General features: G+C 51.2%; 5 protein-coding genes across 5 annotated transcripts; 3 read left to right on the top strand and 2 right to left on the bottom strand.

Moving 5' to 3' along the window:
• Positions 1-76: 76 nt before the first annotated feature.
• On the bottom strand, positions 77-1,948 carry P174DRAFT_376400 (nucleobase:cation symporter-2 family protein; the record flags this gene model as incomplete). The annotated part of the gene is made up of 3 exons (XM_024822686.1): positions 77-1,569; positions 1,621-1,787; positions 1,857-1,948. 3 exons carry the CDS (start codon positions 1,946-1,948, stop codon positions 77-79), a joined length of 1,752 nt encoding a protein of 583 aa, XP_024679230.1.
• Positions 1,949-6,006: 4,058 nt separating this feature from the next.
• P174DRAFT_433750 (stearoyl-CoA 9-desaturase sdeA) lies at positions 6,007-7,437 on the top strand (the record flags this gene model as incomplete). The annotated part of the gene is made up of 3 exons (XM_024825822.1): positions 6,007-6,247; positions 6,309-6,692; positions 6,767-7,437. The coding sequence occupies 3 exons, from the start codon at positions 6,007-6,009 to the stop codon at positions 7,435-7,437; spliced, it is 1,296 nt and encodes a 431-aa protein (XP_024679229.1).
• Positions 7,438-9,000: 1,563 nt separating this feature from the next.
• P174DRAFT_433749 (M3 family metallopeptidase) lies at positions 9,001-12,071 on the top strand (the record flags this gene model as incomplete). The annotated part of the gene is made up of 5 exons (XM_024825821.1): positions 9,001-9,015; positions 9,093-9,253; positions 9,609-11,136; positions 11,184-11,824; positions 11,879-12,071. 5 exons carry the CDS (start codon positions 9,001-9,003, stop codon positions 12,069-12,071), a joined length of 2,538 nt encoding a protein of 845 aa, XP_024679228.1.
• Positions 12,072-12,325: 254 nt separating this feature from the next.
• P174DRAFT_423502 (uncharacterized protein) lies at positions 12,326-12,775 on the top strand (the record flags this gene model as incomplete). Its single annotated transcript, XM_024825130.1, has 1 exon — positions 12,326-12,775. One exon carries the CDS (start codon positions 12,326-12,328, stop codon positions 12,773-12,775), a length of 450 nt encoding a protein of 149 aa, XP_024679227.1.
• Positions 12,776-13,094: 319 nt separating this feature from the next.
• P174DRAFT_444394 (putative cytokinesis EF-hand protein Cdc4) lies at positions 13,095-14,372 on the bottom strand. Its single transcript, XM_024828078.1, has 5 exons — positions 14,232-14,372; positions 13,680-13,833; positions 13,473-13,613; positions 13,322-13,414; positions 13,095-13,264 (listed from the first exon to the last, which is right to left on the bottom strand). The coding sequence occupies exons 1-5, from the start codon at positions 14,232-14,234 to the stop codon at positions 13,236-13,238; spliced, it is 420 nt and encodes a 139-aa protein (XP_024679226.1). The 5' UTR covers positions 14,235-14,372; the 3' UTR covers positions 13,095-13,235.
• Between the last annotated feature and the right edge of the window lie 62 nt (positions 14,373-14,434).

Raw genomic sequence — 14,434 nt, 5'->3', positions numbered from 1 at the left:
AGGGTATCCAGAAAGAACATCAAACAACCTCACGCACATGGAATGCTTCCTCAGCCATGCAGCGTAACATAATTAATCACACAGCCATAGACCCAGATGGTTGCCCTGCTTTAAATGACGAAGGGTCTGAATCCTTCAGCTCCTCCGATGGCGCATCGCTTGCCGTAGCCTCGACGATGGCCGCCTCGTCTTCCGGATCTTCGGGAAGGACGAGGTTGAGGATCAACCCGATAACAGCGGTGATTGCAAATCCATTTTCCATAACGAGCTCCACGGCGTTCAGCAGACCTTCCAGGGCATGGTTATCACCACTATAGGTGAAGAAGTACGAGAACCAGTCGGGCACCAGCGTAGCGGCCATACCGACCGCGAAAGAGGCCGTCAAGATAAACCGGTTGCGGCGGGTGAATGGGATGGTGGAGATGATACGAATACCGGAGATGGCGACGGACGAGAACAAAAAAGTGGTCATGCCGCCCAGAACAGGCTTGGGGATTGCCACGATGGCGGCAGCGAACTTGGCAAAGACGCCCATGACGACGAGGAAGAAGCAGCAGCAGTAGCCGGCCTTGCGGTTGGCGCATTTTGTCAGAGCAATGACACCGTTGTTCTGAGCAAAGACCGACATGGGCGTGATGGTGAAGAGTCCAGCCAGCAGGCAGGTCAATCCATTGCCCAGAACACCACCCTGGACGCGCGAATCAAACTCGGCACCTTCGACTTCGAGCTGGGAGACGTCGCATGTCGCAGTGATATCACCGATCGATTCCATCATGATAACGATGTAGAGTGCGAGGAACGGAAGGATGAGAGGCGCGTATATAGTCAATGGGAAGGTTTTCACCCAGATGAATGAGACAACGGGCGCAGAGTCGATTCCCGATCTATCGAAGTAGCCGCAGGCAGCTGCCACGATACACCCGACCAGAAGACCGACCACGACGGCGCAGGATTTCATAATAGGAGAGCCAAACCGCTCGCAAAGGATAATCGTCACAAAAACCAGGAATCCGAGGCCGATGAACTCGGCACTTCCCCAGGGGAGGGCATGGGGCGCACCAGTACTTGGACACAAAGCCCGAGCGGATGGGTCCGATCCACAGCCAGAGCCACCAGCCCAGTCCTTCATACCACTTTCGATGAGGCTTGCTCCGATCAACAGAACGGTAGGACCAGTCACCATAGGCGGGAAGATGCGTTTTAAGATCCTTGGGCTCATGAAGGACAGGCCGATCGTAAGTAGAGAGCACAAGCAAGCTGTGCCCAGAATAGCCCCGTAACCTCTGGGGCATGGTAGCTTGTTGCCATCGGCATCTGTGGGACAGTATCCAGATGCATACATCTGAGAGAAAGTTCCCGATGCGACGGTGATGGTGGAGAAGGAGGTGCCGACGACCGATATCAAGCCAGTACCAATGAAGTATCGAGTCTTCCAGATGCGTAAGCGGGCCATCTGAATAGCTGATAGCAGACCGGAGGCGATCAAGGAGGTGGAAACGAGGTACTGGTACTCGGCATCTCCGAAGTTGGCACCGCTAGAACCACCCAAGATGATAGGAGGAGATATGACTTGTAACCATTAATCAGTGGCAGTCTGATGAATAATGTCTCCAAGCTTACCTCCAGCCAACATTGCGAGAGCATGTTGAAGACCCAGAATGAAGGCAAGTAGCACGGGTAACCTGTCGTGCAGCCCAAAGAAAGGGGACGTCCTTCTGATGTTCTTGGTAAAGGGAATTCTCGGTGTGAAGAGGTAGGCGTAGTTGTAGTCTCCAACCAATCCTTCTCTATTGATAATCGTGCATGGATCAGCATATATAGAGGACAGAAGATACAAGTGCCCGTAAACGACCTACTTGGTAGTCCATGTCTTCACGATCCGTCGAGCTTTATCGCGGATAGTCCGCCTGGGACTCTGATCAGGACCGATTCGATCGGGACCGTCCATGGCGGATGAGGTAGCGAAAGATGTGTCCAGGGCTCGTTGTATGGACGAGGTTCAAGTCTATTGTTATTCACAATGACTGGGAAATGTGTAAGCGCAAGATAATCGCTGGTTCTAAGCTTTGTTCTGCAGCTGTGGCACACAGAATGTGCGGGGAAGAAAAATTGTCCCGAAATCGGTCAATGACTCAATCTTGGCCGAGCAAAATGGAGCAGATCAGGAACGAGTCTGGGGATTCTGGTCCCGCAATTTGAGCGGAACCAGTGCGTTCTATATAAGATGAACATTTTGCAAAAATCGCAAGATTAGATGAGGATGTTAAAAGCATAACAGCCATACGGCTCTATCAAAGCTGATAGAATGAGGATGCGTGAATCAATCGAATAATCAGACGATCGGTTATCTCTCGCGTCGCGTGGAAGAGGATTCTAAGCACTCTTTTAGCCGATAGATAGCAGCGACGATGTCCACTCTCGGGAATAGAAGGGGCTTTCCACTGGCGGACTGACCATTAACCACGGTTAGTGCTGTTCGATGTGACTCGTGTGGAGGTGATAAGAACCGCCCTAGCTGACAGGTGCTGTTTGTGTAAAATCAGCCTGTCTTATCAGCAAGGCGGGGGCGCCGAACTTCCACAGGCTCTGATAGCTATATGCCGAACGACATCTGAATAACATCTCTTTATCCCTATCCCTCAAAGTTGTGATTGAATCGAGAATGACCCTGAGAGGTGGATCTGTGTCTGGTTTGGCATATACATAGAGGGACAGGATCCATCAATTGAGCGATCCTTAGATGCATAGATGGATCGGCCCGAGGATCGCTCAACAATAACAGCTGACCTATGGTCATGTTTCTAGTTCCTACTAGATTGAGCTTGCAGCGAGGTTTGAAATTAGTACTCCGGTAGTTGGATATATTATGCGGTATATATCCGTACTCCGCACACCATACTTAAACTAGACCTATCTCACCGTGAACCCCAGGAAGACCCCCGACGAGTGACACCTCGAAAAGGAAGATCGTTTTCCCGACATGGTATCTGTCACAGCCCTTATTCTGATGGACAAGATTGAGATTCAACCGAGTCGTTGACTGATTTGGTCCGGTCTCGATTCCTGTTGTCCGTCAAAAGGACTGAAAGTGCCCGATTTGAAGGGATGTCTCAGGGTCATGACTCTCCTGTCACACTAAAACCTCTTCGCTTGCTTCGGAGCGAGATCACATAAGAGCTGCAAAGGAAGAAGATGCCAATATCCTCCACCAGCTGGGCTACTGGGATCAAAGGATTTGATTTTTTACCCACTTGTACCGGAATCGTGGACTGATCGCGACAATCGCTGGCCACCATCTCGGCCTCACTTCTGCAGACATCTGTCATGTTGTTGATGTGGAGGACTGGATACACAGAAGCTTCAATGTTGTATTCGAATTGATGTTGGTGGCCAACGACAAGACGCTTGGAGACAGGTGATGATCCGATTTCCCTTGCCTTACCGAATTGGAGAGAACTGGTACCCAGGTAATGCGGATGAGAAAGTTCGCTGTGAAGCTGGTACCTACGCATGGCTGCAAGAAAGCTATCCGTCTGTTCCTATTCCACGTCTTTATGGGTTTGGGCTATATACTGGCCAAAGAGTATGCCAACTTCACGTATACTCGAAGAAGAACTATTGCTTACAGCCCCTAGTTCACAATACTCGACAACCTGCCTTTCATAGCCCTGGCTGTTCAACGTTTGCACCGTCGACTGTTAAGTTGGTTAGGCTATCCGACTCCAACCCAGTACGTTCAACATCAGAACAAAGATCAGGTTGCGCTGGGCACACCCTACCTTTTGGTTGAATATATCAAGCCATCGTGGGCCAAGATGCTTTCTGAGACGCTTGACATCTGCACTGATGGTTATGAGAAGCATTTGGCCTTGCTTTTTCCGCCAAGATCTTCTCCGCGGCCCTTTTTTCTCAACCTCACTGATTTTGATCAGACCAACATCATTGTGCACGACAATTGGAACATCAAGTGTCTTATCGATCTGGAGTGGGCATCCTCTTATCTAGTGGAAATGATTCAGCCTCCATACTGGTTGACGAACTAGGCTATTGATTTGATCAGCATAGACGACTACAAGATACTTCACAAAGAGTTCATGGAGGCTCTCCTAGAGGAGGAGTCAAAGAACAAGCTGCCATTCCGCCTCCAACCCATCTTGCAGGAGGGCGGGAGAGAGGGACGTTTTGGTTCTGTCTAGTCCTGAGTAGTCCCAGCGCGTTGTTCACGATATTTCATGAGCATGTTCAACCGAGGTTTTCTAAGAAACACGAGGATCCAGCATTTTGGCAAATCACGATGCCTTACTGGACATTCAATGCCTTTCAGTTTATTAAAGACAGTGTGAAGGATAAGGAGCAGTATGATGCCTCTTGCGTGAAGCATTCAAATCTGGAAGTTCCCATGGCTAGCCATACAGAATCCGATCCTCTTCGCCAACCTTGCGATATAGGGAAGGCGAAGAACCAAATTGGTGGGTGTAGGCTCAAGTGTTGGATACATTCTACAAGTGCTCATTACGCACGGACTTGCCACGTACCCTGCAAACCGCAGCTGATTCGAGGACAAGAACGTAGAAGTGATGATATGAGTCGCAGCTGCATCTTGCTGACCTGTTCCAGGTGTCTAAAAGTGCTCATGCACACGGATGAACTGTAAAAGTCTATGTCCAGGTACCATAGAGATAAGGCAAATCTGCCCAAAGAAGTTCAAACGTCGCCATTCTCCCTAATGTCAGACTTCGCAACTACTTCTTTGTTTGGCTGTTGGTATCTCGGTCGACCGATGGCCCTTTCAGTTAAAGAGTGGACAAATGTACGCTCATCACAGTCGTCACTTACATATGAGTCTAAAACGCTGCAGTGCCATTGGCGCAGTCATCATTCTCAAAGTCTATAAATATAGCAGGCATAATAATGATCATCTCTGCGTAGTTATGATCTCATGAAGTGAAGTACATGGAAGGTGTGCGATGCCTGAGGCATAGAGTCTTGGCAATGTGCCATGCGAACAACTCTAAATTCCTTCCCAACACTGCCAGCAATCATGTGAACTGCCGATGATTTTACTCTTGGACAAGGTGCTTTCCTAGCCTTGGAAGATTTAAATATGTGCAGCCTGAAGTCCTGACCATTCATCATTCATACGTATCGCGGATAATTGAGCCGTTACGTAGGTTTTCGACCGGAATAAGCAGCCGCCACAGACAGCGAGTGGCCAAAAACGGATCTTCAGCCACATTTGTTAGTAATTGTAGGTACCTGCAAGTGCAACTGCAAGGGAGGAAGGTACGGTACCTCGTACCTTAGAAAAAGTGTTGGGGATTCAACAGAAGGCGAATGTGCTCTTATTGGTGGATTGGATGGCCCTAGTCCGAAAGTGGAAGATTCTAGCCGTCGATTCGCCATCAGATCGCCCGCCCAACAACCTAGCTTATGGCCCTGATAGCGGTAATCGTTCTATACCCAGCTTTTGTATGGTTGGTTGCAGATTTGACAGTTGTGAGGGCATCAAAATTGACAGAACTTGCAGTTTGATTATGAGATCGGTGTCCGTTTGACCTCGGAATCTCATGATCACAGGCATCTGATCGTTGTCAGTCCACCTGTTATCCTTCTCCGTCCATCCCCATCCCGTCTGCTTTCATCATAGCAACATCTCTCGGCCCTGCATTGTCCGAATCCTATCCGCTCGTTGCCCCAACCATCATCGGCTTGTGGACCCTGGGGTGAATGCAGTTGAACAGTCAAGTCCTCCTTGCCCTGCCTTTTCCGTCTGCTCACTACTTTCTTTCGCCTTCACGCTTCTTTCTTCCCCACCTTCTTCTGTCTTCTTTCGCTTTTTAATTCTTTCGTTCCCGTGTCGTCTTTTTAAAGAGCGTGCTCCTCCCCCATCAACCTGCTTTCCCCCCCTCGGTTTGGCAACCACTAAGTGCGGACATCCTTTCCTTGCGGATATACCTCCCGACCTGAAATTAGAGGACTTGAAGAGAAAAGCAAAAGGTCGGCAACATGTCTGCGAAGCCTGCAGACGCTTCTCGCCCACGGGCCGGTGACCCCAAGAAGGTCCATATCGCCGACACGGCCATCACTCGTCAGAACTGGTACAAGCATGTCAACTGGCTGAACGTCGTCCTCATCATCGGTATCCCCTTGTACGGGTGCATCCAGGCTTTCTGGGTGCCTCTGCAGCTCAAGACCGCCATCTGGGCTGTTGTCTACTACTTCTTCACCGGTCTCGGTATCACAGCAGGTTAGTTGCCACAAACTCATATCCTGGGGAGTCTCTAGAAATACTAATGCATGATGTGCAGGATACCATCGTCTTTGGGCTCACTGCTCCTACTCCGCTCGTCTGCCTCTGCGTATCTGGCTCGCAGCCGTTGGTGGTGGTGCAGTCGAAGGCTCCATCCGCTGGTGGGCTCGTGACCACCGGGCTCATCACCGTTATACCGACACCGACAAGGATCCCTACTCAGTTCGCAAGGGTCTCCTTTACTCGCACCTCGGCTGGATGGTTATGAAGCAGAACCCCAAGCGTATCGGCCGTACCGACATCACCGATTTGAATGAAGACCCGGTTGTCGTGTGGCAACACCGCAACTACCTGAAGGTGGTCCTGATGATGGGGCTCGTCGTGCCCATGCTCGTGGCCGGTCTCGGCTGGGGTGACTGGTTTGGCGGCTTCATCTATGCCGGTATCCTGCGTATCTTCTTCGTTCAGCAAGCCACTTTCTGCGTCAACTCTCTGGCCCACTGGCTCGGCGATCAGCCCTTCGACGACCGCAACTCCCCAGAGATCACGTCATCACTGCTCTGGTCACCCTTGGCGAGGGTTACCACAACTTCCACCACGAATTCCCCTCGGATTACCGCAACGCCATTGAGTGGCACCAGTATGATCCCACCAAGTGGACCATCTGGATCTGGAAGCAGCTTGGTCTGGCCTATGATCTGAAGCAGTTCCGTGCCAACGAAATCGAAAAGGGTCGTATTCAGCAGCTCCAGAAGAAGATCGACCAGAAGCGTGCCAAGTTGGATTGGGGTGTTCCTCTCGACCAGCTTCCCGTCATGGAGTGGGATGACTATGTTGAGCAGGCCAAGAACGGCCGCGGACTGATCGCTATTGCGGGTGTTGTTCACGATGTGACCGATTTCATCAAGGACCACCCTGGTGGCAAGGCTATGATCAACTCCGGCATTGGCAAGGATGCTACTGCCATGTTCAACGGTGGTGTTTACTATCACTCGAATGCTGCCCACAACCTGCTGTCTACCATGCGTGTCGGCGTTATCCGCGGCGGCTGTGAAGTTGAGATCTGGAAGCGTGCTCAGAAGGAGAGCAGCGAATATGTCCGCGATGAGTCCGGTCAGCGCATTATCCGCGCTGGTCAGCAGGTCACCAAGATCCCCGAGCCCATTCCCACCGCTGACGCGGCATGAGCAATTCCTTACGCTATATCTCCTTTTCCTCCTGTATTTATTTTATGACCGCCGCTTTGTTTCGAGCGTATTCTTCACACTGTTCTCTCATCTCACATCGTCGATGTTCAAAGTCTAGCACATTGTGGGCGTTCTGAAAATTTTTCTTCCGGTGCGTTTGGAGTTGCTGGAGTTGGGTTGCTCATCACATGCTTCGGCACATTCATGAGTTGATCCGTCGAACGATCAACTGTTCGTCTGAACTCATTCTAAAAATGCGAGATACGCAGACCTGTTTGAAACGAATATTAAAGACATGATACCAATACGTTTCGTTCCATCAAAAATGAGTGGAAAGTAAACCAGATGGGCGCAGAGCTGTAAAGTAACCTACCATGAAGGCTTCTGGTTTGATAAACATAATGGCCAGCAGGAGTTAATGATAAAAACCTTAGTTGGAGTCGGTAGGAGATTAAGATAAACAAAAGAGCAATTCCGGGGTTAGAAGGCTAATTGACAAAGCTCTGTGAAACACCGCAACGAGGGGATGCACTATCTCGTCTTGGTTAGTTCTGCGGCAGCCGAGCTAAGCAGCACCAGTACTTAGTCTAAGACTTAGCTGCTACAGCATTCAGAACTGGGAGCTCGCTCGTACTTTTCCCCCTGATTGAATTGTATGCTATTGTCGATAATCATGCCATCCCCTCGCAGGAGGTTGCCTAATATTGCTGGCTGTCATCTTAGATCGAATGAAATTAGACTTGGGAAAGGAGCCGAGATGCAGTCTCCGCTGCTTTCCTGTCCAGTTTTTCCCCTTCACAAAGAAGTTGACATATGGCTATCAGCCAGTGTCTGCCTCATACAAGCTGAATCCTCCTTACGCCCCTTCACCATGCTACACTAATCCGATGTTATCATCAGTAGCTGAAAGTCCTTGAGCCAAGTATTCGCTGCCCCAGACAACTTGCATGTGACCACAGCCAAAGGCTTCTGATGCCCTCTCGACAGCTCCACCAGCTGATCTATTGCGTCTAATCACATCTACAGGAGACATGACATTCTGTTCTCTACCTTGGCTCTGCATTGGCAAGTAACTTCAATAAGAGTGTCCACTGTCGGGAAGCGGAAGGTGAGCTGCCTGACGTGACAAATGATGACCACTATTACCCACTCCAATGTGTCAACCTAACTTGACCTCGAACCACAAAGTGCCTACGATAGTAGTATTAGGCCCTCTCAATCTACGCCAAGCGGTTGGGTTATAAAAGCCCTGGATCCAGCTTACCATCCTATGCTGAAGTACTCTCTGAAACATTAGCAAGACCTAATGAATGTAAAGGATTACCTTTGCATGCAAGAGGCCAAGAAAGCCTTTAATTCGTAAAGGCGCCATTACTTAAGTTACCTGATTCCTCGCCAAGACATACTGAATCGTGCATTTCATTGGCTGCGCCTTCTGTCCATGCTCTCCACGATCTATCTAGTTGCTGTTTTCACGATAAGCTCATCTCCAGTGTCCTAGACTATGTAGAATAGCATACTATTTGATACAGTAGGTGAGGTATAGGGCTGCCTACATGACCAATGGCCATTGACCGGGTATGCGGAGGGTTAGGCCCTACCACATCACATAACAAGTTGTAGATAACTCCCACTGTTAGAGCTACGGAGTATAGAGGTATATGTCCTCTCCAGATGGGAGAGGGTCGTACGGAGAACTATCCAAATGTATAGTGGCTGAGCATGGTTTGACCACATGGTTTGACGGTAGTGGTCTTTTGCCGAGAGGGGAATCGCAGCCCAGCGCGTACTCTATCCCTAACAACAGTAAAGCAGAGTATGAAGTAGATTGGCTAATAAGTAGAGATACCTTAGCGATTAATAAATGAGCAGTTGGGAAGAGTAGAAGAAGATACTGTAAGGTAGTACTACGTTATTGTAGAGTCCCTTGTGGAGTAGAGGAGTATACAGATCATGATACTACACCTAAATAGGAATACTAAACCCAATCAAGTAATGAACTGTCAGCCAGGAGGGACGGAGTTAGAGAGCACTCCATCGGGATCAAAGCTTTAATTATCGTCTATTGAGATCGTGTGTATCGCCATTTGATTATTTATAATCTGTTACTTCAAGCTAGAGGTCTACCCGCCTTGTCCTAGCGATTTGCCCCTCTCTACCGTCACCATTAGTCCACTGTTCTCTCGCGCTTTATATCTGCACGCCCTCGTCCTCCTCGCGGGCGTTCTTCTTGTCACCGTGGCTCCTCCTCTCCGCCTCAGCTCCCCCACTTTCAGACTCTCTTCGGTCTTGAGCCAGCTTCGTGGCTCTCGATTACCTACCACTACCGCCGTTTACAATTCCGCATTGACCGATCTTCGCAAGTCCCTCACCACCGCCAGCATGGCTCCCGAACATCTGCGTCGGCCCCCGCAGGCCCCGCCCCTCTTTACCGCGACTGCTCAGTCCATCGTCGACGATGCCAAGCGCCTCATCGAAACATCCCGCAAAGTGCAGGACAATGTCGTTGCGAATGTCAAGCCCGAATCAGCGACTTTCGATTCGGTACTGAAGCCTCTGGCCCAAGATGAGAATACCATGGCGTTGGAATCCCACATTTTGAGCTTCTACCAGGCCGTGTCTACGGAGCAGGAGCTCCGGGATGCGTCATCCAAGGCAGAGGAGCTGATGGACGAGTTCTTCATTGAGACTGTGATGCGTGAAGACGTATTCAAGCTCGTTGATGCTGTGCTGAAGAAGAACGAGAGCCTCGACCCCGAGTCCCGGAGACTGCTGGAGAAGGAACACAAGGATTACATCCGCAACGGGCTGGGCCTTCCGGCCGGACCGAAGCGTGATCGCTTCAAGGAGATCAAGAAGCGTCTGAGCCAGATTAGCATTGAATTCCAGAAGAACCTGAATGAGGAGAACGGTGGAATCTGGTTCACGCGCGAGGAGCTCGACGGCGTGCCGGAAGACGTTCTATCCGGCTTGAAGAAGGGCGAGGGCGAGCATGAAGGCAAGCTCTGGCTGACCTTCAAGTATCCCGATCTGTTCCCGACCATGAAGTATGCGAAGAACGCGGAGACGCGCAAGCGGCTGATGATCGAGAACGAGAACAAGTGCAACCAAAACGTGCCTCTGTTCCGGGAGGCCATCATCCTGCGGGACGAGGCCGCTCGTCTGCTTGGATATCCCAACCACGCGGCGTTCCGCATTGAAGACAAGATGGCCAAGACCCCAAAGACGGTTGACGACTTCCTGGGAGACTTGCGGTCGCGTCTGACTGCCGGAGGACACAAGGAGATTAAGGCTTTGTTGGAGCTCAAGAAGGCAGATCTCGAGTCTCGCGGCGAGTCCTTTGATGGCCGCTACTACCTGTGGGACCACCGGTTCTACGACCGCCTCATGCTTGAGAAGGATTACTCGCTGGATCAGCAACTGATCGCCGAGTACTTTCCCCTGCAGACGACCATCGAGGGCATGCTGAAGATCTTCGAAGAGCTATTTGGCCTTGTCTTCGTTGAGATTACGGGCGAGGATCGTGAAAAGGTTGCGCCCACCGGCAAGGGAAGCGATATCGTCTGGCACGAAGATGTCCAGGTCTTTAGCGTCTGGAATGACGAGGGCGAGGGCAGTGGGTTCGTGGGCTACCTCTACTTGGACCTGTTCCCCCGCCCTGGCAAGTACGGCCACGCGGCCAACTTCAATCTCCAGCCGGTATGTGAGACACATAAGGTTTAATATCATTTGACTAACAAGTGCAGGGCTTCATCGACGCTGACGGCAAGCGGCGCTACCCCGCCACTGCATTGGTGTGCAACTTCACCAAGCCCACGGCCAAGAAACCCAGTCTCCTCAAGCACGACGAGGTGGTGACCCTGTTCCACGAGCTCGGACACGGGATCCACGACCTCGTCTCCAAGACGATCTATTCGCGCTTCCACGGAACCAGCACTGTCCGGGACTTTGTGGAAGCCCCCAGTCAGATGCTGGAGAACTGGTGCTGGACACCGTCCCAGCTCAAGTCTCTGAGCAAGCACTACTCGACCCTGTCGCCTGAGTACCTCGCCTCATGGCAAGAACAGGCCAACGGCAAGTCCCAGCCGCCCGAGCGCATTCCCGACGAGGTCATACAGAACCTGATCCGGACCAAGCACGTCAACGATGCGCTGTTCAACCTCCGCCAGCTGCACTTTGGCATCTTCGACATGACCGTACACGAAGCCGAGAGCCACGAGCGGATCCAGAAGCTGCCCATCTCCGCCACATACAACCAGCTGCGAAAGCAGATCGCGCTGCAGGACGGCCCAGAGGTCCTAGGAATGGGAGAAGAATGGGGCCACGGCGAAGCAACTTTTGGTCATTTGATTGGGGGTTATGATGCCGGATACTACGGATATCTCAGGTAAACAGCCTTTTCTTTTCGATTGAGTACTTGCAATCATCTAACCGACCGCAGCTCCCAAGTCTACTCGACCGACATGTTCTACACCGTCTTCAAGGACGACCCGATGAACCCAGCGGCCGGTCGCAGATACCGCTACGGCGTCCTCGAGAAGGGCGGCAGCCAGGACGAGATGAAGACATTGACCGACTTCCTCGGCCGCGAGCCCAAGACCGACGCCTTTTACAAGGAATTGGGACTGGCTTAATCGGTCTACATCAATTGATTAGAAGCTAAACAATCAAGAATTCGCTTCGCTTCGTACCTATATTAGCAATGTAACTCCTTCCGTGTAAAGTGGTGCTGTAGCTAGCTAGCTATCCACATTATCGATAAGACAAGTCCTCTCAACCCGCTACATCACCACTTCAACTTAAATTCTTCCGTTATTACTTCACCACCTCCAACCCGAGATAACTACCCACGAAACTCACACTGACTTGGCCAAAATAATAAATAAAAATGTCAAATACAAACCCCTCCGCCTCGCCATCGCGCTCCGCCTCACCTCAACAACAAGACAACCAACCCGAACACTACCAACAGGAACAGCCACAACGCCTAAATGTTCACACCCACCACTGCCGCTTCTGCAACCACCTCCTCCTAGCCACAACACGCACGATAGCGACCCTCCCCCGCCGAAAAGCCCCAGCGCAGGATAACGCCCTGATTCTCCCTCTTCCGCACGCTGACGACGACGACGACGACGACGACGACGACGACGATGATGACGAGCTAGACGCAGACGCAGACGCAGACGCAGACACAACCACATCCCCCGAACCCGGGACCGAAGCCAACCGACCTGAAACCCAAAAAAGCGAAAGCGAAGGACGGGTACAAGGCGCAAACAGAAACACTACACCATCCTGCTATCCACAACACTCCCCGATCGCAAGGCGACGCTGATCCGTCGGGAAGACGGGTTCGAGAAGAGGCGGTTCCTGCGGTGTGGGCGGTGTCGGGTTGTAGTGGGGTATCTCCTTGATGCGGTGCATTTCCCTGTTGCTCATGGGAAGGGTGAGGATGTAGGTGAAGGGGAAAGGGCGGATCAGGAGCCGCGGGTTGTATATTTACTTCCTGGGGCGTTGGTGGAGACGGAGATTATGGGCGATGAGGAGAAGATGCGGGCGATGGATAGGGAGTGGAGCGGGTGGATTGCTCAATAGTATCCTACGGGTGTACATCTTCATCTTCGTCTACAGAAATAAACAAGGAGATACAGTACAAAAGTACAAAAGTCATATTATCTGAATATAAACTAATTGCTAAAGCGGAGCCGACAAGTCAAGTCACCGACTGCGTGGACGGACGCGCAGCGCACATCGTAAAACCATCGTGGAAGCGTCAAGGGGGGTATCGTAATCGTTCAGTTGGCCAGGATCGTGCGGACGAGTTCTGCGGTATCAGTTTAGCCATTGTCTATTAGCCGAGTAAACCAGACGAGAAACATACCGGTGTAGTTGATCTCGCCAGAGCTGGTATCAACCGCCTTCAGCAGCTCATCGACCTCCTCATCCGACATCTTCTCGCCCAGATTCGTGAGAACTACAGCAGTCAGCACCCTATCCACACCCAACTGAACGCGCAACGCAGAGCAACATACTGTAACGCAACTGCCCCACCCCAATAAACCCAGTCATATCCTTATCAAACACCTGAAATCCCCGACAATAATCCTCGGGCTCGCCGGGCTCCCGGAATCCACCAGGGCGGTTCAGCACCTTCAGGAACGACTCGAAGTCGACTAGTGCACTGTCAGCTTGCCGCACCACACTAGCCAAACCAGGTCACAAAGAAAACTTGAGCTTACAGTCGCCGCCGATACTCTTCTCCAGATCTGCAATCTCCGCGAGGGTGGGGTTCTGGCCGCATGCGCGCAGCAGGTCACCGAGGGACTCAAGCGATACTTTTCCCGTGCCGCGCTTGTCGAAAAGCGAGAACGCTTCCTTGTAGTTGGTTGAGGCCTGGTCGTTGTGAGAATCAGGTGAGCGAGGCATTTTAAAGAACAATCTTATTTTCCAGCAGGTAGCGGATAAACGATTGGTGATGAAGAGGAGTTGAGATGGAAATGAAATGACAGAGGGAAGTTCAGTTGTTCGGAACCAGAGCCGGAACCAGAACCACTGACTGGTTTGTTACAGGCCGTGAAGATGAGGGGAGAGGCGGCGATCTGAGAATGGCAGCAGCGCAACGGCAAAACACCAAACAGAAAGACGACGCGACGCAAGGGAGGAAGTAGCAACGGGACAGGAGGAATTGCATGCAGTTTCACTCTCACTTCCGATCTCCTCGTGAGGTTATCCACAAGCGACATTCCTCCGTATTGTTCTGTGCTGGTGTGGAGGGGGGATTCCAGACGTACCATGGTTGATATTTGTCGTTTCAGGGGTAGATTCGGTATTGCTGCAACAAAGAAAGGGAGAGTCAATGCCTGCGACAAATATATTGTTAAGATGGTAAACAATGATAGACGCTTACAAACACGTAAGAAGACGGCCGTAGATAATGGATTTGAGAGATGATCATGCGAGGAGTGAAGATTGGAGGTTGGCCCGGTGTGGGTTT

This window comes from Aspergillus novofumigatus (genome assembly GCF_002847465.1).
Source record: "Aspergillus novofumigatus IBT 16806 chromosome Unknown P174scaffold_7, whole genome shotgun sequence".
NCBI classification, from domain to species: Eukaryota; Fungi; Ascomycota; class Eurotiomycetes; order Eurotiales; family Aspergillaceae; genus Aspergillus; species Aspergillus novofumigatus.
The sequence above is the reverse complement of the archived record's forward strand: the minus strand, read 5'-3'. Positions and strand labels throughout refer to the sequence as shown.

Bases quoted from the DNA above. Each gene is read 5' to 3' on its own strand.
- P174DRAFT_444394 (XM_024828078.1), bottom strand. The intron at 13,614-13,679 runs GTAAGCTCAAGT...ACAGTGCACTAG, and splicing joins GAAGAGTATCGGCGGCGACT to TCGACTTCGAGTCGTTCCTG. The intron at 13,265-13,321 runs GTATGTTTCTCG...CTGATACCGCAG, and splicing joins TGGCGAGATCAACTACACCG to AACTCGTCCGCACGATCCTG.